This window comes from Protopterus annectens, chromosome 4.part0, assembly GCF_019279795.1.
Source record: "Protopterus annectens isolate FY-2018-M chromosome 4.part0, PAN1.0, whole genome shotgun sequence".
Lineage (NCBI taxonomy): Eukaryota > Metazoa > Chordata > Ceratodontiformes > Protopteridae > Protopterus > Protopterus annectens.
The window spans coordinates 1,570,629,225-1,570,655,403 of NC_056733.1; the positions used below are offsets into that span (position 1 = coordinate 1,570,629,225).

The 26,179-nt window shown below is 43.3% G+C and overlaps 1 protein-coding gene across 1 annotated transcript in view; it reads left to right on the forward strand.

Moving 5' to 3' along the window:
* RNF145 (ring finger protein 145) overlaps positions 1–26,179 on the forward strand; it is a 1,685,498-nt gene that overhangs the window by 1,324,491 nt on the left and 334,828 nt on the right. Inside the window, exon 9 of the mRNA XM_044069355.1 lies at positions 14,341–14,488. Within this exon, the coding sequence (XP_043925290.1) occupies positions 14,341–14,488 (148 nt within the window). The remainder of the gene's footprint in view (positions 1–14,340; positions 14,489–26,179) is intronic.

The following is a 26,179-nucleotide window of genomic DNA, read 5'->3' on the forward strand; positions in this document are numbered from 1 at the left end:
TTAGTTTTTGGGAAGCGTTGTAATTATAAAATGCCGTCGGATGCTCCGACGCCCGCTTCGTCCAAAAAGCGCAAGGACAAAGCAGCAAAGCCTAGAGGGGAAGAACCGACAGTCCCGGACGTCGGTTCTTTAGAAGGCTCAGTGGAGCCGGAGGTTCTGCCAGGAGTTTCTTTGGAGTCTCAGGGAGAGACTTTACTGTTACAGGATGTGTCCTCTCAGGAGGTAGGCCAGGCTGAAGGGGCTTCTCAGGTGGCTGTTCTTCCCTCTCTTCCTAAGGTAGTTAGAGCCTCCCCTTCTGTTTCCAAGGCTTCTTTGAGAGGCAGGCCAGGTTTAACTTCAGTGGGGGTTTCTCCTAGCTCTTCAGGATCTTTGCCTAAGAAACATATGCTTAAAATGGCAGAGGATTTGATTACTATGATTAGAGGTTCTATGCCCCCTCCTGATAAGAGGCCTAGGGTGGAACCTGAGTTTGAGAGTTTTGAGCAGTGTTCGGAGGCTTCTGAGTCTTCGGCTGAAGACTTGCAGGAGTATCCTCCTTATTCTGATTCTGATGTGGATGATTCTACTCCTTCAGCTTCTCCTCCTGAGGATTTTTCATTTTCAGAGACTCTTCATTCCATGAGGGAGCATTTTAAATGGGAAGGTCAAGATTTCTCTGATTCCAGGAAGAGGCTTAGGGAATTCTTGTTTTTACCCCAGCATAGGCCTTTAGCTATACCTCCTGCTCTGAATGTGGTGGAGGATGTTTTTGCAGAGGCTTCCCTGAACCCTGATTCTTTGCCTCCTGCCCCAGTTAAACCGGATAGGTACTATAGGGTGCCTGAAGCTCATAAGTATCTTTTTAAGAGTCCTAGGGCAGACCCGGAAACTGTCTCTCAGGGGCCTAAAGGTGTTAAGGCTTCTGTTGTTAAAAATCCTGTTCCTCCTGATAAAGAGGCAAGGGCTTTGGATAGATGGGGAAAGAAAGTGTATACTTCTTCCACTTTAGCCATGAGGGCGTTGAATTGCCAGTTTCACATGTTAAAATATCAAAATTATCTCCTTTCACAATTGAAGTCTAAGGTGGATGCTCTGGCGGAAGGTATTGAGTGTAAAGAGTTGCAGGATTTAGTTCATGTGTCTGAACAGGTGGGTAAGCATTCCTTGCAATGTGGTTTTGATGCTGTGCAGGCCTCCTCGAGGGTGGCTGCCACTGGTTCTGTTCTTCGTAGGCACGCCTGGTTGAGGGATCAGAATTTAGCTGAGCATGTTAAGACAAGGATTTTGGATGCTCCTTTACAGTCTGACGTGTTGTTTGGTTCGCCTGTGGAAGCAGTTTTAAAGAAAATGGAGGACAAGGCTAAGTCTATGCAAACTGTAAAAGATTTTTGCAGGTGCAGCCTCCAAGTTTAGTAGAAATTGGCCTGCTAAGGGATGGACATATCCTGCTTATGATTCCCAGTCTAGGGGTAGGTCTAGGCGTGGTAGGGGCAGAGCTCAAGGTTCTTTTAGGCCTAGAACAGGGAGTTCACCTGCTCAGACTTCTGGTGAGGGCAGGGGTCAGTCCTTTCGTAAACAGACCCAATGACCTGCCTTTTCAGCTGCCAGTACGTTCTCGTCTGGCAGCACCTTTGGGAGGAAGGTTGGCTCTTTTCAAAGAAAATTGGGATTTAATTACCCAAGACAGATGGGTTTTGGATATCATTCACCATGGTTACAGGTTTTATTTCCATACCTTGCCTCCTTTCAAAGGCATGCCAGACATTCCTCCTCTACAAAGAAAAGAGGCTCACAAGCAAATTTCTCTGTTACTCCAAATAGGGGCCATTCAGCCAGTTCCTGTGCCAGAAAGGGGCCTAGGATTTTATTCTCGCCTGTTCCTAGTACCAAAGAAGGGGAACACATGGAGACCAATTTTGGATTTATCTATCCTCAACACTTATCTGGACATTCCCAAGTTCAAAATGTTGACGTTACAACAGCTTTTACCTCTGCTGGGCAAAGATCACTGGATGGTAACTTTAGATCTCAAGGAGGCTTACCTTCATGTGCCTATCAGACTAAGTTGCAGGAAGTATCTGCGTTTCGAGCTGGAAATTCCCATTATCAGTTCTCTGCATTGCCCTTTGGCTTATCTACTGCCCAGAGTATTCACAAAGGTTCTGGCTCCAGTGATAGCTTACTTCAGGCTAAAAGGAATTCAAATCTATCCTTACTTGGACGACTGCCTGATTCTGGCTCAAGAAAAGGAAGACCTTTACAGCATTTGGAATATGTGATAGCAGTGCTAAGATGCCTAGGGTATTCTGTGAACGAAATAAAGTCCAGTCTAGTACCCTCTCAAGACATGTGCTTTCTGGGTGTGAGACTGAATACAGCAGCCCAGATGGCCTTTTTAACCCCGGACAAACAAAAGAATCTTTCCATTTACTTCCATCAACTATCTCTTCAGTCCGGGCTGACTGCAAGGACAGTCCTTCAAGCCTTAGGGTTCATGGCATCTTGTATTCTGGTGCTTCCCAATGCCAAACTGCATATGAGGAAGCTGCAATGGTATCTCAAAAATGTATGGACACAGCACTGCCAGGATTTGGACACTGTCATTCAAATAATACCTTGCATTCAACAGGAATTTTTGTGGTGGGCTCAGGAATGTCACCTAAACAAGGGACTCTCTGTGACCCGGCCAGAGGCGAGTCAGATTCTAACGACAGATGCCTCAGACATTGCTTGGGGAGCTCATCTAAATGGAAAGTGGATACAAGACAAGTGGCCTGCCAGACTACAGCATCTACATATCAACATGAAGGAGATGTTAGCAGTCCAGTTTGCATTAATGGCTTTCAAGGAGTTACTTCTTCCAGGGCAGGTGTTGATTCTAACAGACAACACTACTGTCATGTGGTACATCAACAAGCAAGGGGGAACACATTCTTACCCGTTGTGCAGGCAAGCAATGATTTTATGGGAGACTGCGCTCAGCTTGCAACTAACTCTTCAGGCAAGTTTTCTGCTGGGAGCACAGAACTCCTTAGCAGATGTGTTAAGCAGACAAATCATGGATCCCCACGAGTGGAAACTGGATCTTCATGTATTTCGGAAATTGACAGTGTCATGGGGAACTCCAGACATAGATCTGTTCGCTTCTCCACTAAACCACCAGCTGCCAAAGTTTTGCACAAAGAGGTTTCATCACACAGCTTGGAAAGTGGATGCTCTTTCTTTCAGTTGGAAAAATCTTCATGTGTATGCCTTTCCACCTCTGCCTCTTCTCCCAAAGGTGCTCCTAAAGGTCAGACAAGACAAGCCAAGGATGATTTTAATAGCTCCAGATTGGCCTCGGCAACACTGGTACCCATTACTGAGGAGTCTGGTAAGGAAGCCTCCATGGCCTTTACCTTTGATTCCACACCTGTTGTCTCAGAGGGACGGTCACCTGCTCAATGTCAAGCTTCACTCTCTTCATCTAACAGCCTGGCATATTCTGTTTTGAAACACAGCAGGTCTCAACTTCCTCAACAAGTTTTAAATGTGATTATGGAAGCCAGACGACCTAGTACAAGGAAAGTGTACGCAGAAAAATGGAAGAGATTTTTATTTTGGAGTGCAGCAAAGAATTTGGAGATTTCTGAGCCTAATTTGAGTGTGGCTCTTCAATATCTTACTGAGTTATTGGACAAAGGTTTGTCTTTCTCTTCCATTAAGATTCATGCTGCAGCAATTTCAGCCCACTATGATTGTGACCCACCATTGTTTTCGCATCCTTTGTTCAAGCAATTTCTTAGAGGGGCAAAGAATATAAGACCCCAATGAGCTCCTACTCCTGCTTGGGATCACAATTTTGTGTTGGAGAAACTTACTCTACAACCTTTTGAGCCTGCGGCTACTGCTGAATTGAAATACTTGTCATGGAAGACTGCTTTTTGTTGGCCATTACTTCTGCAAGAAGGGTTTCTGAATTGCAGGCCCTTATGGCGGTAGAGCCTTTTGATTTTCCATAAGGATAGGGTATCATTACGTACTAATCCTTCTTTTATGCCTAAGGTGGTTTCTAGTGTGGCTTTAAACCAAACTATTCATTTGCCTACTTTCTATGCAGATCCCCAAAATAAGGGGAAAAGATTTTGCACACTTTAGATGTACACAGGCAGTTGCGTTATTATTTAAGCAGGACCAAGGATTTTAGGCAGTCTCAGCAGTTGTTTGTTTCTTTTGCTTTGAGTTCTCAGGGCAAGCCTGTGTCAAAACAAACTATTTCTAAGTGGATTGGGTTTTGCATTGCATTTTGTTATTCCCATCATGGCAAGGAGATTCCAGCTGGGATTAGGCCTCATTCCACTAGGGCTACTGCCACTTCAACAGCATTTCTAAGGGGTGGCAACTAAGGATATTTTGGAGGCAGCTACTTGGAGTTCAGTGCATACTTTCTCTAAGCATTACCACCTTCCTCTCTACTCTAAATCTAGGGCTGGTTTTGCCACAGCTATTTTGCAAGGCATGTTGACAGCTCCTGCTTCTTTATGATTTGCCAGCCTCCCTTACCTCTGCTTTGGGATTCTACCCAATGGTTAGGACTGCAGCAATGTGGAATGAAGAACATAGTACAGTTTTGTACCTACCATAAATGTAGATGTTCGAGGATCCACATTGCTGCAGTCCAATTTACCCTCCCTCCTTCCCCTCTGTGTTTAGGGGTGGTTGTGTGGGTGAGGTTATACTCTTGTAATTTTGTATATATTGTACAGATTTTTGGTGCAGGAGTGTTTGGTGTTTTTGGTTTTGGCCTTGTCTTTTTAGGGTCTTCTGACATCTGGGGCAAGAAAAGACTGAGGATATGACTTCGGTCATGCGCATTAGTACCCTGACGTCCTGACGTCAGACTAATGCGCCTTGACCGACGTCAGCCATATACTTTGGTATTCGGGCCGACTGGGACAGCGGACTACCCAATGGTTAGGACTGCAGCAATGTGGATCCTCGAACATCTACATTTATGGTAGGTACAAAACTGTACTTTCCACCAAGTCAGAGAGGAAGAGCAGTTCTAGAAATCCAAAAATCTACTAGAAAAGAGAGTCATCCAAGAAGTCCCACCGGAACAGATAGAGTCCGGAACTTACTTGAGATTCTTTTTAGTGCCAAAAAAGACAGTGGACTGGAGACCAGTTTTGGATTGCAGTGTACTGAACAAGTCAGTTTTGTCAAACCAAATTCCAGATGGTCATGGTACAGTCCATTCTTCCATTTTTGGGAAAGGATGATTGGATATGTTCAGTAGATCTTCAGGATGTGTATTAGCATATAAAAATGGACAAATGATCCAGAAGGTTTCTCTGCTTCCGACTGGGAGCTAGTCACTATCAGTCAATTCAGAGCTCTGCACTTTGGCCTCACAACAGTCTCCAGGGTGTTCACCAAATGTATGGCAGTAGTAGCAGCTCACTTAAAATTGCAGGGTTTCCAAGTGTTTTTGTATCTAGACTAAGGCTCATTACCACACTGACCAGGCACCAATTGTTACAAGCAAGGGATCATGTACTTCACGTATGTTCTTTTCTGGGGATAACTGTAAATTGCAAAAAATCGAAATTGACCCCATCTCAGAATTTTGAGTTCATAGGAGCATTCCTAAGTACCCAAACTTATGTAGCATCTCTTCCTCCTGTGAGGTTACAGAAAATCAAAGTTCAGGTCCAGAAGATCATCAGCAACAGGAAAGTTACTACTCGTTTAGTCTTACAAGCACTGGGCTTCATGGTGGCAACAGTAACCCTAGTCCCCTTAGCAAGATATAACATGAGAATACTACAGTGGCTGCTACCATCTCAGTGGTCAATTTTACACCAGCCCATGTTGGACCTGATCTTGATCACCAATCTTTGCAGAAAAGGTTTAGCTTGGTGGATACACTCCAAAGACATTCTTATTGGCCCCCGTTTTGTCCCACCACAACCCAAAACCATAGGGGACCATGGATGCCTTCCAGATGGGGAGGGGGGGCATTATCTGTGAAAGACTGCCCAACGTACTTGGTTCACTGCAGAGGCTAACTTGCATGTCAGTATCCTGGAGTTAAGGGCAGTGCTTTTAGCGTTGCAAGCCTTTCAGACTGTTCTTCCTTTGGGAACAATTGCAATTCGGACAATATGTCAGTGGTTTGGTATGTCAACAAACGGGGAAGAATCAAATCCTACCCCCTTATGTCGAGAAGCTGTCAGAGTGTGGCAATGGGTGATCTCTTCCATCCTCTTTCTGATAGCAATGGACATTCCTGGGAGTTCCAGTATGATAGCAGACAAAATAAGCAGATGTATTCTTCTGCCTCATGGGTGGTCTCTCAATCCAAAGGTGACTGAAAATATTTTTCATTGGTGGGGCCAGCCTTGATGTGACCTATTTCTCTCTTCCCCTAAACATCAAGTGCAGAAGTATTTTGCCCTGATCCCCCCCCCCCCCCGGGGGAGTCCTCAAGAGTTGCTGTTCTACACACTTGGTCCTCCGGACTGCTGTATCCCTTTCTCCTAATTCCGAAATTCCTACAGAAAGCAGTCGGGCTGAAAAGCAAAGTAATCCTTATTGGACCTTATTGGCTTTGGCAGATATCTTTCCCCTTCCTTTGGCCTTATCTGATTCAACAACCTTGGATTCTGGGCCCAGTTCCTGATCTTCTGTCCCGTCCAGAGGGACTACTTCATCCGAACATTGTGAACCTCAAGCTGACAGCTTGGTTTCTCCAGTTCCATTGATAGCCAGGCTTCCTTCACTTTCTTCCTCGGTACGCCATATTCTCTTGGCCTCACATAAACCAGCTACATACAAACTCTATGCTAGTAAATGGAGAAGATTTACCTTTTAGGCCTGTGATAAGAATGTCAATCCTTTTCCAGCGCCCATTGATAAGATCCTAGAATTTTTAGCTTCACTTTGTGAAACAGATGCATCTCAATCTGCCATCAAAATTCAGTTAGCAGTTATTTCTGATTTCCATAATGGTTTTGGAGAATCCTCCTTGGCTTCTCATAAACTTTGTAAAGCCTTCTTAAGGGGAATGCTCTTGTTAAAACCACTCTGCAAAGATCCTACTTCTCCTTGGGATTTAAACTTAGTACAACAGACCATTGTTCAACCTCCCTTTGAACCATCAGCTAAGTGTGATCTAAAGTTTTTGTCCTGGAAGACTATATTCTTAGTGGCATTAACTTCTGCCAGAAGAATTTCGGAAATGTAAGCCTTATCATGTAGACCTCCTTATCTGATTTTCCATAAAGATAGAGTTTCACTAAGAACCAATCCTTCCTTTTTACCTCAAGTTGTGTCGGAGTCAAACATCAACCACACTATTCATTTACTAGTACTTTTTCCAAATTTCATTAACAAAGGTGTGAATACTGCTTACATTTACCAGATGTTCGCAGACAATTAATGCTTCTGTCTGCACAGAACTAAGAATATAAGGAAATCCAGTCAATTATTTGTGTCCTTCTCATCTACAATACTTGGCCAATCAGTGAGCAAAGTAACGTTAGCCAGATTTCTCAGAGAGTGTATTTCTTTCATCTTTAATAATAAGAAAATCAGTTTGCCTAGACCTTTAAGGGCACATTCTACAAGAGCTATTGCTACTTCGCAGTTTTTCAGTCTAGGGCTTCCCTGGTTGATATTTGTGCAGCAGCAACTTGGGCTACCCCTCATACCTTTATTACTCATTACAAATTGGATATGCTCCCCAGAGGAGGAGTATCTTTTGGTCTATGCTGCTCCAGAATATCCTTCCTTGAGTTCTCCCAAGGTCCTAGGTAGCTGGCAACTCTGTCCCATTTGTCAAGGATAAAATGAAAATTGACAACATCCGATAAAGAAGTTATGTACTCACCATTACATTCCACCTGTGTTGTCTATTTTAATTTATTCTCAATTCCCCTCCCTCCTTACCTCTGCCCTTCAAAGTTTTTGATGGAACGCATAATGACTCTTTTGCCACTAGTGTTACTTGTATATAGTTCCAGATATGGACTCTGCGAAGGCTGTTGGATTGCTATATTCTTTGTCTGTGTTTTCTGTAAACTCGACCTGAGGTAATTAGGAGAGGAGCATTCTGGGTAAAGCTAGAGGGGTTTTGGCCAGTGCGAGCTGTAGTAATGGCCAAGTTGGTTCTGATGCTCAGAACCAGACCCATTTGTCGAGGAGAAATGAAAATGGACAACACAGATGGAAAGTTATGGCGAGTAGATAACTTAATTTTTCGTAAAACAGAATTGTAAACAGCTGCACATCTTGTTGCTTTTTCTGATGTACTAATGGCAGAAGGGCTGTATACTGAATGGCATAACGATGTGGCAAGACTGTTGCATTGGGGACTGTCCAAACATTACAGTACTGAAGTAGCTGAAAAACATTGGAAAAATGAGCAACAAAGCATTATAGAAAATGATGGTTTATATCACATGGGATCACGTATTACAGCAGTTTAAAAAATAGGTTCATAGGTGTTTACTAGGCTAACAAACACAAGGGCTTTTTTAAGCCTATCCATGCATCCCAAATCTCTGACAAGCTGTGATACCCTTGATAAGTGTAATCACGGGCCTGGGTGATGAATCATTTGCAGGTTACCTGTTTGCATTAGAGACATAGGTGCCAAACCAGGGATGAATTTCCAGTTTCCCATCCAATTGTCCAAGTTGCACTTAAATTGGATTAGGGAGGAACTCTGCTTCACATGGATGGGGATCCTGTTCCATAGACGGGGTATTCTCTGGGATAAAATTCTGCAAAACCCTACCTTTTTGTAAGTTACTGAGCTGGTCATATTTATGCCATATGGACATCCATGCATGCACCAAGTGGCCTGCAGTGAGATTAGAACCACTACCTATCTATTTTTATACACTACAGATCTCAGTAGTTATTGCACATGCCACGGCTTAAGTTGGCATGAGATGCGAAAAAAACAAATATAGTAGTCCATGAAAAGAAGACAAAAGTGGCATTGATCATTGAAATTGTTACACCCAGTGACTACAGTGTTTTATGTACAGAGAGAGACAAAGTCATAAAATACCAGGATTTCCAAGCAGGAACAAAGGGAATGTTGAAGAAGGATACCCAGGGAGTTCTAGTAGTGGTAGGAGCAATGGGTCTTATAAAAAGGATTAAAATCGTACTTGGGTATGATGTCCTTCTATTCCCATGTTGTAGTATTCATAACCTTTGGGTTATCCTCTGCTTAACTACCCGAGCGCCTGGCCAGTATACAAAAGCTTTAGTCACTGCAAGGTACGGAATTTGTGTCTGCACTTACCTTTCCTCAGAACTTCTCAGCCACCAGTCAGATGTCATCTCTTCCTGCCATTGAATCTTCTGATTTACCATAAGTATCCCATTGGCGCTGTTTTCTTCTTATTTTTTTGGTCACTGCATTCCTGCTTAGGTTCATGTCATCATAGGTACTTTAAGATTATTTTAATGGGTATACGTTGGTCAAGAGCTACCTTTGTCCATTAGGGACATAGGCACCTGACCAAGGGTACATTTCTGATTCTCCATCCACAGGTCCAAGTTACAGTTAAATTGGGTTAAGGAAGGACTCTGCTTCACATAGATGGAAAGTCTGTTCCAGAGAAGGGGTAGTTTCTGAGGCATATACTTTTCTCTCCAAAATGTTCTGTTTATGTCACAAGGTTCAAGTCCCTAGATCACATAATTCTGATGCAGTTTGTTTTGTGAATATGCAGAAGGTCCATCAGAGTAGGATACAAGGATGTTTTGTATGCCAGACATAGATTGCCCTTTAGTAGTGTTTTGGAGACTGAGTTTATGGATAGGCTTTGAGACTTGTATCCTTTTTTTTTGTGTAGGGCACACTGTTTACAGCTTGTATTCTTTTTTCATGAGAACCTCTGTGTATGTTAGAGTTGTTGCATGTGCCTGGCCATGTACGTAACAGAGGGGGTGTTGTACCCAATGGTTGGTCTTATGAGGGCCAGATACAGTTAAGTGATGACTTCCTTGCTCCTACATGTCATACCCTTGCTTATAAGGTGAGCAACATAGAATGATTTCCTTAGTACCCTAGACAGAAGATCTTCAAAAGCCAGGTTACTGACTATGTGCTTCCCTAAATCCCTGACTACTGGGTCTATTCATAGGGGTAATTTATAATTGAGTTAGTTTCCAGGAGTAGCAGATATCCCAAAGGGTACTATTATGCATTTCTTAGCATTGAGTTAAACAGCAGCTCTGCACCAGTTTGTTTCAGTCAGCATTTCTGGGAGGATATTCGTGTCCTGGGAGGATTCTGTGTTTGCTCCTGGTTTGCAGTCATCTGTACAGTTGGTCAGCCGGAAGCCCTTGACATTGTCCTTCACTTCAGAGAAGTAGATATCAAAAAGGAGCGGAACCAGCACAGAGCCCTGAGGAACTTCATTACTAACCAGCCTCTTTGTGGAGACGGAGTTCTCTGTCCTAACTTTGTGGGTCCTATCTGAGAGCCCCTCAGCTCTCCCGCAGGTAACAGGAGTTTATACCTAATTTTGTGAATTTGAGTACAGTGCCTGAATGGGGGATTGTATCAGATGCTTGAGTGGGGTATTGTTATCAAGTGGCCTTGGCCAGGGCAAGGTAAACAGTATACACCACTTTGCCATCGTCCATCGCTTTGGTGACCATCTCGAAGTCGTCCACCAGGTTGAGTAGGCATGATCTGCCATTGACAAAACTAAACTAGAATGCATCCAATGTCTGTAGATTTCCTGTGTCATTGCTAATCATTTCCATATGAGACTAGTCAGTCTTATGTGTCTGTAGCACCAGGGTCCTTAGATGACCCACCCTTGTGTAGAAGAATGAACATTGCAGTTCTCCATTCGCATGACTTGAAGCTTATCTGGAGGTTATGGTTAAATAGTGACTGTAGTGACCCTCGTAGGTTGTATTTTATGCAATTTAGGAGGCATCCTGGGATATTATAGGGGCCCATTGATGCAGTATACTTGGCTTTGGAGAGGCCATTGAGGACCTGCTTCTTACTGATACTGGGGGGGGGGGGGGGGTTGAGGGGTGGCTGTGCTTGAGAGAGGAGTAAAACTGGAGCTGAATTTGTCGACCATTAGATTTTTCAATATCTTTTGGATCAGTATAGGTGGTTCTGTTAGCATTTGGTTCTCTTTATTTGTTTTGCACTACCTTTGAGGGTGTGGACGTAGTAGCTAAAGAAAGCCTTATGGTCGTCCCTGGCCTGAGAATCTATATTTACCTCAAATTTGCTTTGTAAGACTTGATTTGCCCTCTGAGTTGCCTGTTTAGATTAATGAGGGAGTGTTTTTATTTTGCTGGGTGTTGCCCTTCCCAATATTGCCATGACTTCCTTCTTTTTGTTGTACAGCCTGTTAATGTTGGGAATCCAGCAGGGTGGCTTGATTCTTAATTTTCTTCTCTGCTTATTCGTGGTAGGCAGAGCTGTCTCTGTGCATCTGTTGGCAGTATTGTACAGGATGTCTTTGAACAGTTCCACATAGACAGCAGTGTTCTAAGGGTTTTGGTGGTGGGAGGGGCTTGGAATTCTGCCAGGTTACCATCTAATGGTAGGAAGTTTGTATCAGAGTAGTTCTTAAGTAATTCTAGGGGTTAACAGGGGTCCTGGGTTTTATTTATATTTCAAAGGAGACAGCTGTATGATCCAACATTACCAGAGAGAGGACATTACGGGGGGGGGGGGGGCAACATTCTCCCATGCTAGTGAGGACCAGATGTAGTATGTTTCCTCCTCTAGTAGGTTTTATAGACGGTCTGGTATGGGGTGTTTGTGTTGACAAAGTCCAGGAATCTCTAGGCCTGCAAGTCACCCATCAATATGGTATTGGGTTGAATGGTGAGTGTTTGCAGTAAGGTTAAATATGTGTTGTGGGTTTGAAGAAGTCACATACTTGGTGGACGTTACTACTATACATAAGGGGAACCTTGAGTGTTACTCTGAGAAGACCTATAAACCATCCTTGACTCATATTCATTGACTGTCCTGTTAAAAAAAAGTTTGCCAGTGGTGTCACGCACACCATTGACCTCGTACAAAGTTTTATTTAAAATCATGTGTTTTATACCCTCTCTTCTTTAATTCATCCTTCAGATTGGCTGATGCTCCCTCAAAGTCCTTGTCCTCTGTGTGTAACCTGGGCATTCTTAAAAACACTAACCCTTAGCTATGTTATTGAAAACCTGCTTGGGGTGCATGCAAGAACAATGCAGAAGAGCATTTTTCCTGCATGCTTTTCTAAAAAGAGAGCTTTGAATCAACCAAGGCAACATTAACATCTAAAAATTCAATACGCTGACTTGAATAGTTCAAGGCAAACTTAAAGCATGTTTTGCACTGTTCAAGATATTCAACAAAGTGTTGCAGCTCAATATTGGTACCTTGCCACAAAATAAAAATGGCATCCACAAACCTTTTATAGTGTAACAGGTGTGGAGAAAAAGCATAATTAGATAGGACCACCTTGCTTTCCAAGTCAGCCAACACTAGGTTGGCATAACTGTGTTGTGGGTTTCCAAGGTCATAGAGTGGGATCTGTAGCTTGCAAGGATATGCTATAGGACTTTGCCAGGGTAATTTGGACTTGACTGACCAACCTTGAGGTAGGTTTGTTTTTGATGTACATCAAGATGTCTCCACCTTTAGTCAACATTCCCTTTGGTAGATAGACTTTTCAAAAAATCAAACTTTTTATAGTCAAGACCACATGATTGACTTTCAGAAAATCTGATGTTTTCTTTGGAGATCACAGTACATTTGGGATTGGGGAATTTACCCTTTCCCCAATGTAGTGCAAACCCTTGCAAAAACGCAGATTTGTTTTTTTCCACAACTTTATGGAAAGTCGATTATAGAGTCTTGACCTTATGCAGTTCAACATTCTGTTGCTGTGGTGTTGTAATAAGGGACCCTTTTAGTTCCTACTTTGCAGTAGCTGGTCTAAATGTGTTGAAGGCATTGTAACATTGCACTGCCCATGGCTTTAAACCATGTCTCTGTAATTGTACAAACGTCTGTATTCTCACAGGTGTGGAGAGTTTGTACGGAGTGGAGTTTCTTGTTTAGACTCCTGGCATTAAGCAGTAATACCTATAGATTTTCTAGGGTTGGTTTTGTTGTGTCCGAAGGTTTGTCAGTTTTGCATTGCCCTAAAATGGTACAATGGGGGAAGGCAATGTTTTAGCCAGTATTCAAAAGCCTAGAGGGGACAGTTGCAGGCCATCCCTAGCAATTAACTTTGTTTGTTGACCACATCCTCCCATGCTGGCAAATATTGTACCCTCTTGGAGTGACACCAAGCCAGTTATTAAAGTCAGTCGTCTTCTGTTCATATTGTGACATCAGCCTTGGAAAATTTTGAAAACTTATAATTGCTAGGCTCATACCAAAATTACATATAATCTGGGAGCTCTGCCATTTCTCTTTATTATGTAGTCCAGGGAGATGCATCTCAGGTCATTTATATTTACATGGACTATGACTGAGACTCAATGGTACTTGTGATCAACCGACCTGAGTGCATGCATAATCTGGTAGATCCTGGTTAATGGGACATCTGTATATCTCACAGTGGAGTCTCATATGACCAAATTATTGGGTTGTGGGGTGGCTTACCTTGTGGGTTAGAAGTGGATGCTCCATGAGATATGGCTGTGTGTGTTGTTAGTGTGTGTTTTGTTTTGATGGAGTGCTACATATTTGCTGTAGATACAGTGTCTGTGAGGTCTTTGGGATTTAGGAAGATTACTTTTAAGAGCCTCAGCATATGCGAGACTATGTGTCTGATCCAGACAGTGTGTGACTAGTGCAGAGTATGTAAAACTGATAACTTGATTGGTATTTGAGTCTTGTGGTGAAATGCATGAGCTATTGTTTGGAGCTTGTCCATTGCAGTGCATCTTAGTAGAACCATGGCATACAGCCAAAAATGAAAGCTTGTAATGCTGAGTTACTTTTTCATTCAGCTATTGTTTGGAGCTTGTCCATTGCAGTGCATCTTAGTAGAACCATGGCATACAGCCAAAAATGAAAGCTTGTAATGCTGAGTTACTTTTTCAGGCAGTATAATGAAAGCTAATTTATATTTGTTTTATAGAGATGACCTTTAATTAAAGAAAATAAATGATTATACTGCTAACATTGATGTTTGTGCATGTTATCTTGTAAGGCTCATGTTTGTCCTTGCTTTGTGTTCTAGTAGGTACAGTTGATAACAAAGCAGATGAAGTGAGCAGAGTCTTATTTTAACTTTAGCAGGGGAAGCGTATGTTTTTCTGGAGTTTTTTTTTTTTTTTTTTTTATTTTTTGTTAAATATTTTTGTTTTGTGCAGGAGCTGGTGGAAACACTTCCGTGCTGTCAGTTTGTGCCTCTTCCTGTTGGTGTTTCCAGCATATATGGCCTACATGATTTGTCAGTTTTTCCATATGGACTTCTGGCTCCTTATCATCATTTCAAGCAGCATCCTAACTTCTTTGCAGGTAACACTCTAGAAATGCATTTTTTCAGGTAGCTGTCAGTACAGTTGATGCCATTTTAAGGAACTGCAGAAATGAGTGTATTTATAAAAAAAAAAAATGCTGCTGTTTTTTAGTCTTAATCACGTAGATCCCGAAGTGTTGGCTTGCAATGTAAGCAGAGTTCTGATGAAAACAGAGGAACTAAGACTTCATGCAGAATATTAATTTGCATGCATTTTCCAAAGGTAAAATAAGAGAACTTTCATTCTGAAAACAAATCTGTATACTGTCCTTTTGCCTGAGAAGATTGAAAAATGGATTTACTGTTATTTATTTGTAAGCATTTTTCTGTACTTAATGCCAAATTATAGCATTGTTGCCTATGTTCCTAGGAGATGCACTAGTATAACTTGAAATGGCAAAAACATAGAATTTGTGTGTGGCTTATAAGGTGTTCTGCATGTTTCACTATTGCAGTCATCACACTTGGGTAATCTGCCTGCAGGTAGCTCTGTCAGCCCAAATACCCGAGTGTTGGGATTTCTGCGTCGGATGCTGTCACCTCTTCCATGACATCAGGTCATCAGGGCTATAAAACATGCAGCCGACGCCATTACATCAGTCTTTCTTACCGAGAAGGAGCCCGAAGCAGAAGCAGTTTGCATGTGCCGGTCGACCGCTACCTGAAATTTTCATTTTTTTCGAGTTTCAGACCTGAAGTCTTCTAAAGCTAAGTACCCCGTTGGGGATTCTTTTTTCTTGCTCTAACCGATGTCAGAAAAAGTTAACAATTGTCTTGCCTGTGGAAAGCAAATACCTCACAGAGATTTTCATTCTTACTGCATCACCTGTTTAGGCCCAGACCATGACATCCCTAGCTGTCGGTTTTCTGCCTTGTTTAATGCCCGAACCATTCGTCGTCGGGCCATTTTTATAGCTAAATTCTTTCGCTCTTGTTCTCCGCATTCCAAAATGGCTTCAGTAAGCCATCTGACTACCGATCTTCCGAAAAAGCGCAAAGACAGAGACAGACCGCATAGGTCAAAAATTGCCGATGATGCTTCCGTTAAGCTTGTCGCCAGTTCGCTGGTACTCAGTGAGGAGCCTTTGCAGCCCCCTGACACCCGCTTCTACAGATTTGCAGGCCTCTGCTGAGACCCATTCGGTGTCCGGTATGCTGCGAGATGCTTCTTCGACTATGGAACCTGCGGATGTGTCTACCTTGGATGGGTCCGGAGCCACTGTGCAGGCACCGGCTTCTGAGGATGTATTCTGACCTACCTATATTCGTATTAAGCCGACAACTTCATTTCCTACAAAAACTACAGAGTTTGTACTACGCCTAGAAAACTGGCGTTCAAAGCGCATGCTCATCCTCCCATGCCACAAAAAACAAATGCTTAGAATGGCTGAAGACCTTATTACTCTAATTAGAGGAAGCCAGCCTTCCCCTGCCAAAAGACAAATAATTGAATTTCCTTCTGATTCTTCAGACCAGGAGTCTGATGACTCTGACCCTTCTGATTACCAGGACATACCCTTATCTACCTATGAGGATTCAGATGCAGAGGAATCCATTCCCTCTGCCTCCCCTCCAGAGGATTTCTCTTTTGGTGAAACCTTGCATACCTTAAGAGAGCATTTCCACTTAGAATACCAAGACTATCCTCAGTCCAAAATGATACTCAGGGAATTTTTAAGATTTGTCTCAGCATAGGCCTCTAGCTATACCCCCTGTCCTGGATATTGTAGACGATGTCTTCTTGGAGTCCAGTCTTACTCCTGACACCTTACCACCAGCTCCTAGAAAACCTGACAGGTACTACAGAGTACCCGATTCTCACAAATTTCTCTTTAAGAATCCTACTGCGGATCCAGAGACCATTTCCCAGGGACCTAAAGGTATTAAGGCTACTACAGCCAAAAACCCTACCCCTTCAGACAGGGATTCTAGAGCTTTAGACAGATGGGGTAAGAAGGTATATACCTCTGCAACTCTTGCCATCAGGGCTTTGAATTGCCAGTCTCACATGTTGAAGTACCAGCAACATATTATGGAACTAATTAAACAAAAAATGGTGTTACTTTTAGATTGTGCAGAAAATAAAGATTTACAAGAGTTAATGCATTCTGCAAACCAAGTTAGTAAACGTACTTTGCAATGTGGATTTGATGCCTTAGAAGCATCTCGCAGGGCTGTTGTCACTGGATCTGTACCGAGAAGGCATGCTTGGCTAAAAGAACAAGTCTTGCCGGACCATGTCAAAGCAAAATTACTAGAGGCTGCTTTAAATCAGGAGCGTTTGTTTGGCACAAAAGCAGAAGAAGTTCGTAAAAACATGGAAGAAAACGCTAAATCTATGCAAACAGTCAAAGATTTCTTACAGGTGCAGCCACCTAGATTCAGTAGGCAATGGCCTTCAAAAAACTGGTCCTTTCCAGTCCCTCTCAGCCCAAACCCAGGGGAAACAGACCACCAAGACTACAGTCTCAGGGTATGCAGAGATCTAAACAATGAAGTGTTTCCACCTCAAAACCAGGGAATGGTAAGCCACCCCCTTATGGAAAAAGTTCACAATGACTTTCCAGTTATCCTTCCCAGCCATGCCCAAGTACTTGCACCCCTAGGAGGAAAACTCGCCCTTCATGCAAAAAAAAACTGGATGTTCATTACTCAGGACCGATGGGTTCTAAACATTGTATCCCAGGGATGCAGATTCTACTTCCACTCACTGCCAACACCAAGCTGGTTGCCAGACCTTCCTCCAAACCAGTGGTCAGAGGCTCAAAAGTAAGTCCCTTCTCCATGTCAGGGCTATTCAACCTGTTCCAGTAGAACAAAGTGGACAGGGTTTCTACTCCAGACCTCTTGGTGCCCGATCCTGGATCCATCAATCCTCAACACCTTTCTGGTGGTCCCAAAATTCAAAATGCCTACACTGCAACATCTTCTTCCTATGCTAGCCAAGGATGCCTGGTTAGTCACCCTAGATTTAAAAGAAACTTATATGCACATCCCCATAAGGGAGTCTTGCAGGAAATATCTATGTTTCAGGGCAGGCTCTATGCACTATCAGTTATCTGCACTTCCTTTTGGCGTATCTACTGTGCCCAGAGTATTCACAAAATGCCTGGCTCCAGCCATCGCTTACTGCAGGCAGAGAAATATTAAAATCTACCCACACTTGGACGATTGCCTGATTCAGGCAGACAGTCAGGAATTGCTACTTCAGCACCTGGCATTTGTAAAAAGACTTCTGACTTCACTGGGATATGCCATCAACGAAAAGAAATCACAATTAGTGCCCAGCCAACAAATTGTATTCCTGGGAGCAAGCTTGAACACAACATCCCAGATGGCATTCCTCACTCCAGAAAAGCAGTTCCATTTGACAAACCATTTCAAACTAATGGCCAACAAAACCCAGCTGTCTGCAAGGAAAATACTGCAAGCTCTAGGGTTCATGGCCTCATGCATTCTGCTAATTCCATATGCAAGACTGCATATGAGGAAACTTCAGTGGTACTAAGTCTCTGGTGTCAACATTCTCAGGACCTAAAAACAGTGATTCCTATCATACCTTGTCTAATGGCAGAGTTCCTTTGGTGGGCAGAAGCATGCAACCACAACAAGGGACTTCCTTTCACTCAACCCCTCGCCGCCCAACCCTGACAACAGACGCATCAGACTATGCATAGTGGGCTCACATGGCAGGCAAATGCATTCAAGGCAAAAGGAGCCCAGAACAAATTCCCCTGCATGTTAGTCAAAAAGAGATGCTAGCTGTACAGACTGCTCTGACAGTCTTCAAATACCTTATCCTTCCAGGACAGCTCCAGATAAAGACAGACAACACCACAGATGTTCTTCGTATTTCATTGTACATAAACAAGCAGGGGGAACTCATTCCTGCCCACTCTGTAGGTTAGCCATGGCCCTGTGGAAAACAGCCTTGAGCAACCAAGTTCACCTGCAAGCTCAATTCCTGCCAGGCAAACAAAATTCACTGGCAGGCGACTTAAGCAGAAATCTATTGGACCCACACGAGTGGAAACTGGAACCCATCTCATTCAAACTTCTAACCCAGAGGTGGGGAACTCCGGAGGTGGACCTTTTTGCCTCCCCCCAAAACCACCAATTGAACAAATTTTGCACCAGGAACCCTCACAGCAGAGCCTGGAAGGTGAATGGCCTATCCTTTACATGGAAAAACCTCACAATTTATGCCTTTCCTCCTCTGCCACTCCTCTCAAAAGTACTACTCGAGATCAAACAGGACAGGCCAAGGGCAATCCTTATTGCACCATACTGGCCACGCCAGCACTGTTACCCACTCCTATGCAGTCTGACAGCAGTGCCACCCTGGCACCTTCATCAGACACCTTCCCTGCTGTCTCAGCAGGAGGGACAGGTTTTGCATTCACAGCTGCAAACCCTAAACCTTGCAGCCTGGCTTATCCCATGAATACACCACCAGCATCCCTCAGCAAACAGGTGCTGGACATCATCCTTGAGGCCAGAAGGCCTAGTACTAGGAAATCCTATGCTGAAAAGTGGAAAATATATTGTTTTTGGAGTCAGTCTCAAGGAAAGGACACAGCTGTGCCCAACTTACCTCAAATCCTTGATTACCTAGCAGAGCTGCTCCACAGAGGCCTATCCTTCTCATCCATTAAGATTCATGCCTCTGCTATCTCAGTTCATTATAATACTGAGACTCCTCTCTTTTCTCACCCTCTCATTAAGCAGTTCCTGAGAGGAGCTAACAATTTAAGCCCCCCCCCCCCAGGCGACCTCCCTCCCCGGCCTGGGACCTTAACTTTGTACTGGAAAAGCTCACACTTTCTCCTTTTGAACCTGCTGCTTCAGCAGAGTTAAAATTCCTCTCTTGGAAAACAGCCTTACTTCTAGCTATTACTTCAGCAAGAAGAGTGTCTTGAGCTACAGGCACTAATGGCAGTGGAGCCCTTCATTATTTTCCATGCTGACGGGGTTTCCCTCAGGACTTAACCCTTCCTTTATGCCCAAGGTGGTATCCAGTCTGACTTTAAACCAGTCCATCCATTTGCCAACCTTTTTCCCCTAATCCTCAGAATAGAGGGGAAACTATCCTGCACTCCTTGGCCGTGCACAGACAGCTCAGGTTCTACCTTGACAGGGCTAAGCCTTTCAGAAAATCTGACCAGCTACTAGTCAGCTTTGCTACAGGGGCAGAGGGCAAGGCCATTTCTAAGCAAACCATTTCCAAATGGGTAGCACACTGCATCCATTTCTGCTACAAGCACCATGGAAAACCTACCCCTCTGGGGATCAGAACTCATTCCACTAGAGCTATTTCAACCTCTACAGAATTTCTCAGGGCCGTCCCCACCAGGGACATCCTGGAAGCTACAACCTGGAGTTCTATACACACCTTCACCAAGCATTACCACTTACCTATTTTGTTTCTAAACCCAGAGCTGGATTTGCTACAGCAGTCTTACAAGGCCTGCTAGCTAGCCTCAACACTTCTTGACTGCCTCCACCTTTCCTCAGCTTTGGGAATCAACCCAAGTGTGATGACTGCAACAGTGAAACACGAAGAACATAGTACAGTTGTGTACACTTACCATAAATGTAGATGTTCGAGTGTATTCACTGTTGCAGTGCTGGTTTCCCGCCCTCCAGACCCCTGGTTTTCTCTGTCCTTTTTACCTGTCCTCTTTATGGCCATCTTTTATGGCAGGGGTATTTACTTTTTACTGGAGGTGTTCCACACCATGTAATAGCTTCCTATTTTGGGGGCTCCTGAGATCTAGGGCAAGAAAAACTGATGTAATGGCATCGGCTTTATGTTTTATACCCCTGATGACCTGACGTCATGGAAGAGGCAACAGAATCCAATGCAGAAATCCCAAGACTCTTGTATTCGGGTCGACTGAGGGCTACCTGCAGGCAGATAACCCAAGTGTGATGACTGCAACAGTGAGTACACTCGAACATCTACATTTATGGTAAGTGTACACAACTTTACTTTTTTTTTTCCTTGTTACAAGAAGGGGTTTTTGTTATCTTCCGCTAAAACTAAAATAGGCATGCCTTAGGTGTTCGTTTAGAATCACATTCATTTTCAGACACTTACCAAGGCTATAGACGAGGGAAAGGTGGTGTACACAGCCTACCTAGGCCTCGCAAAGGCCTTTGACACCATTCCCATTTCTGGTATTATAGACAAGCTCACCAGCCTGAACATAAACCCCTTACGTCACAGGATGGGTTGCCAACTGGCTCACGGACAGAACCCACATGGTGAGACTTGCGAGAGCTAGGGCTGACTCTAAACCGGTTATAAGTGGCGTTCCCCAGGGCTCAGTCCTAGGACCCCTCCTGTTCGGCATATACTTCTCAGAGGTACAGGCAAGGACTATGGCTAACCAAGTTCGTAGACGACTGCAAACTAGGGGCTATAATTGATTCTCAGCTGACACAGACATCCTCCAAAAGGGTCTCACTGAGACGGATACCTGGTGTCAAAATCATGGCCTCAAGCTAAATGCCAAAAAGTGCATAGTCATCCCCTTTGGAAAAAACAAAGTACCCACAAACTACCACATAGGTGGGTAGTCCCCTAAATACGGAAGATGTAATAAGGGTTCTGGGGACCCAAGTAGATAGTAATCTCTCCTTTGATAATCACATTACCAAAGTGGTTAGAAAATCCTTCTATGTGGCCCACCTAATCACAAAAGGGCTCGCATCCAGATCAAAAGACGTCACTGTGCCCTTCTACTCATCAGACCCATCAGAGAGTACAACAATCCGTTTGGGATGTACCTTACAAGACACCTGCAACAGCTGGAAAGACCACAGAAGTACCTCACTAAGAGGATCACTGGCCTCAAACAGATGCCCTATGCAGCTCGACTTCAGAAACTCCAGCTGTACTCAGTTGCATACCGTGTGTTCAGAGGTGATCTCTGCCTGACATACAAGGCCATGTCCAACCCAGAATTGATGGACATGCTCCACCTAAAGAAAACCATATCCCCTCAAGCCACATGCTCTAGGGATCTAAACCTCACCACAACAATAAATAGGATGTGCTGGAGGGATAGATTCTTGTCCCAGAGACTTCCCATGCTTTGGAACAAGATTCCATTCTACATTAGGCAGAGCTCCTCACTAACACTCTTCAAGAGAAACCTTGACAAGTGGATGGGAAACAGAAAGTTTACCCCGGGGATCACTTCAGTGACTCTGCTGGACAGAGGCACAGGGAACTAATCTAAGGGGGCGGCAAAAGCCAACACATTCTGGCTAGGCTTATAAATGCCTTCGGGCAGATAGTCTAGTACCTACCTATGAACCTAAGATTTGCCATCATACAGCCTGTGGACTACATAAATGAGGACTTTTCATCATATTACATATTCTTTGCTGGATATTATGGTAGTGTCACTTAGATATTGCCTGATGTGTTCTCCATCAGATGCCAGAAGCCAAAGCATTCAGCACCTCCTGCTGACTCCAGATGTTTCTGAAGGCAACCTAAATGTTCTAAGAAAATTACAGTTAGGTAAATCTTTAGACATGCAAGTTCCTTTTATCCCGCTGTGGAGGATCAGTTCCTACATCATTTTAAGTGCATTTTTGTTATGTTGATTTTGTCAGATTTTATTTTAAATTATTAAAATGGACTAAAACTATTGATAAAGTGATTCAAATACTTTTAAAATTTATATTTTCATTTTATCATTTTGCAGTATGATATGCTCTATGCATTTCCCTCGCAAGGGGTTATGGTCTTATTTATTCTGCCGGTTTTCATAATTGATGGACTTTACTCAGAGAGATTAAGTCTCAGAACTGATGTTCTGTGTACTTGAGTCAGTGGGCTTGAGACAGACTTGTTTCTTCATTCATTTCACAAACTTAATTCTCTTAATTTTGATTTATGAAAGAAGCCCACAAGTGATTTCCTGTTCCCACCTTGCACTGAATGAGTACACTGAATTTTTTATTTGAAATAACTACACTGTAATTTTAAGGGATTAAGGAATTTAGTGCAAGTGTTTAAATTTATTCTCCTTTATGTATATTCATGCCACATAACAAGATGAGCAGAATGCCGCTTTGATGGGACCAACGTGCATGCAACTATATGGAAATATAAAGGCAGACCTAAACTGGTGCTCAAGGAAGCATTCCCTTCCTAAATGTGCTGTACTTTATATGAGGTGTAAATTACATATACAGAGTTTACCTTGACATTTCCACTCTGAAGTAAACTGTGCATTAATTTAATTAATTAATTTGTCCTTGTTGAAAAGTCTGACTAGGTAAAACCAATTTTCAGCGGAGGCCCGGGGTGAAAAGCTCCACATTTAAGTTACATGATGTACATTTATAATTGCAAGTTAAAACATCTATACATGATCTTATTTACATGACTCTTAAATATTTTTAAATATTTCTTACATGAACATAGCATTTTAACACAAAAAAACAAGAGAGGATTAGCATAAATTGGCTATTTATTGAATAGAGAAATAGCATACAATAACAATCATAGGTTGGTACTAGGCTATCGGCCCTAGGGCCTATACAAGCCTAGCCATAACAATTCCCTGGCTGTTTCTTCCCACAGAATTTACCTCGGGGTGAATTTCCTATCTCCCATCCAATCATCAGGGTTCCTTTTGAAGACTGCCAAAGAGCCGCTCTGTTTGACATGTATGGGCAGTCTATTCCAGAGTCTGGGGAGTCTCTGGGTCAGGAACCTATGCCTCCAGCATGTTTTGTTCATTGTGATGACAAGGTTTAGATCCCTGGAGCGTGTCTCTCTGAGGGATTGGAATTTCTTTAAGTGTAGCATGTCCAACAGCTCTGGGTTTGACATGGCCTTATATGTTAAGCAGAGATAGCCTCTTAGTAGGCAATATGCAACAGAGTATAGGTGGAGGTTTTGTAGACGGTCAGCATAGGGCATCTGCTTTAGGCCTATGATTCTTTTAGTAAGGTATTTCTGCAGCCTTTCCAGTTGTTGCAGATGTCTTGAGAGGTACATACGAAACAGGGCGTTGTATTCTATAATGGATCTAATGAGGGATAAGTACAGTGGGACAATGACCTCCTTTTCTCTAGATGGAAAGCCCTTAGTGATGAGGTGTGCCACATAGAAGGATTTCCTGACTGTTGTGGCGATGTGGTTATCGAAGGTGGGACCACTGTCCACCTGTGTTCCTAAGTCTTTTATCATACTTTCGGTGTTTAGTGTACTGCCACCTATGTGGTAATTCATGGGCACATGTTTTTTCCCAAAGGCGATAAGTATACATTTCTTGGCATTGAGCTTAAGGCTCTGGCACCAAGCATTTGTTTCTGTAAGGCCCTTTTGTAGAATACCCACATCATTTGGGGATTCAATAATGGCTCCCAGCTTGGAGTCATCTGCGAACTTTGTTAGCCAGAGTCCCTTAGTGTTGGCCTGTACTTCAGAGAAGTAGATGCCAAACAAGAGCGGTCCCAGGACTGAACCCTGAAGTACTCCACTTGTCACTTGTCTGGAGCTGGATTTGGAGTCGGCTACTTTTACAGTGTACGTTCTGTCAGTAAGCCAGTTGGCAACCCATCAAGTGATGTAGTGACTAATGCCCAGCTTAGTAAGTTTATCTATAATTCCAGAGTGAGGGGTTGTGTCGAAGGCCTTGGCGAGGTCCAGATAGGCTGTGTGGACCACCTTACCCTTGTCCACAGCTCTGTAGACCGATTCAAAGAAGTCAGTCAGGTTCAGGAGACAAGATCGGCCCTTCACGAACCCAAACTGCATGGGTTCCAGTGTTTGAAGGTTGCCCATGCCTTTGTTTATAAGTTCCATGATAATACGTTCCATGGCCTTGCAGATCAGGCTCATCAGACTGATGGGAGATAGTTCCCAGGATCCAAGGTGAATCCCCCCTTGTGGAGTGGGATAACTGTCGCTGTGCGCCACTCAGTGGGCACGAAGCCTGAGGTGAGGCTATGATTAAACATGACACTTAGGTGAGGTGCCTGTTCATTTTATAGTTCATGTAGTACACAGCCTGGGATGTCGTCTGGTCCCATGGATGCTGTATTCTTAGCTTTGGAGAGTGCGTTTTTTTATCTGTGTGGCCGTTATTACCAGAATTTGGCAATCTTTCAGTATTGAGATGGGCCCTTTAGGGGGTGAGAGGGGTAGTGAAGTTTGCACTGAATCGATCTGCCAGGATATTGGCAATATCCTTGGGATCAGTATATTTAATGCCATTCTGTTGTAGCTCAGAGCATATCTGAGCATGGCCATTTAGATTCTTGACATAGCTGTAGAATGCCTTGTGGTTGTCTTGGAATCTTCGGCAATTTTATTTTTGTAACTAGCTTTGGAGGATTTTATGAGGGATCTCAGCTTCTTACTGAGGCTGATAAGGGAGTTTTTTGCATCCTGGGATTTTCCTCTTTTCTGCAACAGTTTCTTCCTTTTGTTGTAAAGTTTGTTTATGGCAAGAGACCACCTATTCTTGGAGGAGAGCATCTTGGTTCTATTGGGGATAGCACAATTCATGCAGGAGTGGATGTGCTCGTACAGTGCCTTAGTATAGGATTCAGCAGTTGAACTTTCAGTTCCCGTCTGCATGGGTGTCATGAAGTTTGTCACTTCTGACTTGAGTAGCATGAAGTTGGCTTTGGAGAAGTTTTTTATGGAGGTTTCCTTACTGGGGGGTGGGGTGGGATGTGGATGTCAAGGGTGATTAGCTTATGGTCAGACCTGACCATGGAGTGGGTGACCATAGGTGTGGAGCATCGATTTCCCATGTTGGTAATGACCAGGTCTAGGATATTGGAGCCCCTGGTGGGACTAAGGATTAGTTGATCCAGGGCGTTGGAATTTATGAATTCCAAGAACCGTTGGGCAAAGGTGTTGGTACACAAGTAGTTTTCCCAGTTAATGGCAGGGTAGTTGAAATCACCCAGTATTAGGGTGTTTGGTTGTATCTTAATATTTTCCAGTATGTTTAGAAAGGTGTAGTGAGAATATTGGGGCATGGTGGGGGATCTGTAGCAAGCTACAATTTGGATTGCAGTCTTACCTAGTGTTAGTGGCACCTGGAGAATTTCAGACGCATTGTGTTGGCCAACTAGCCTGGTGTTCTGAATATCCTTGGTGAATATGGACACTCCTCCACCTTTAGTGTTTCGGTCCTGGTTTGGTGGCCGAAAAGTGTGGTAAGCGTTGTAGCCTGGTATTGCAGGGGTGCTCTCTGGAGCCTTGAACCAGGTCTCAGTTACTGCATAGATATCGGTGTTCTCCATTTTTAGGAGTGCCACGAGAGAGTGCATTTTGAGGTTTAGACTTCTAGCATTGAGTAGCAAAAAACTAAAACTAAATATTAGTGTGTGTGTGTGTGTGTGTATGTATGTATATATGTGTGTGCGCGTGTGTATATGCACACACACACTGCAGGGGAAAAGATCAAACTAAGGTGTTTTGAGTTGAGTAATAATTTATAGACAGACAAATAGAATGTTGCTTAAAAAAATTATGCGAGATCTGAAAGGAGAAATTCTGGAAATGAGTTTGAAGATAAATGGGCAGAGGAGGAATTTAAGTTTGTAGTAGGGTATGAGAGAAGAAGGAAAAGTAAGAGTTTAGGAAATAAGGGCAGTATGAGGAGGAGCAGTAAGGTACAAAAAGGCTGGGAAGCAAATTGGCT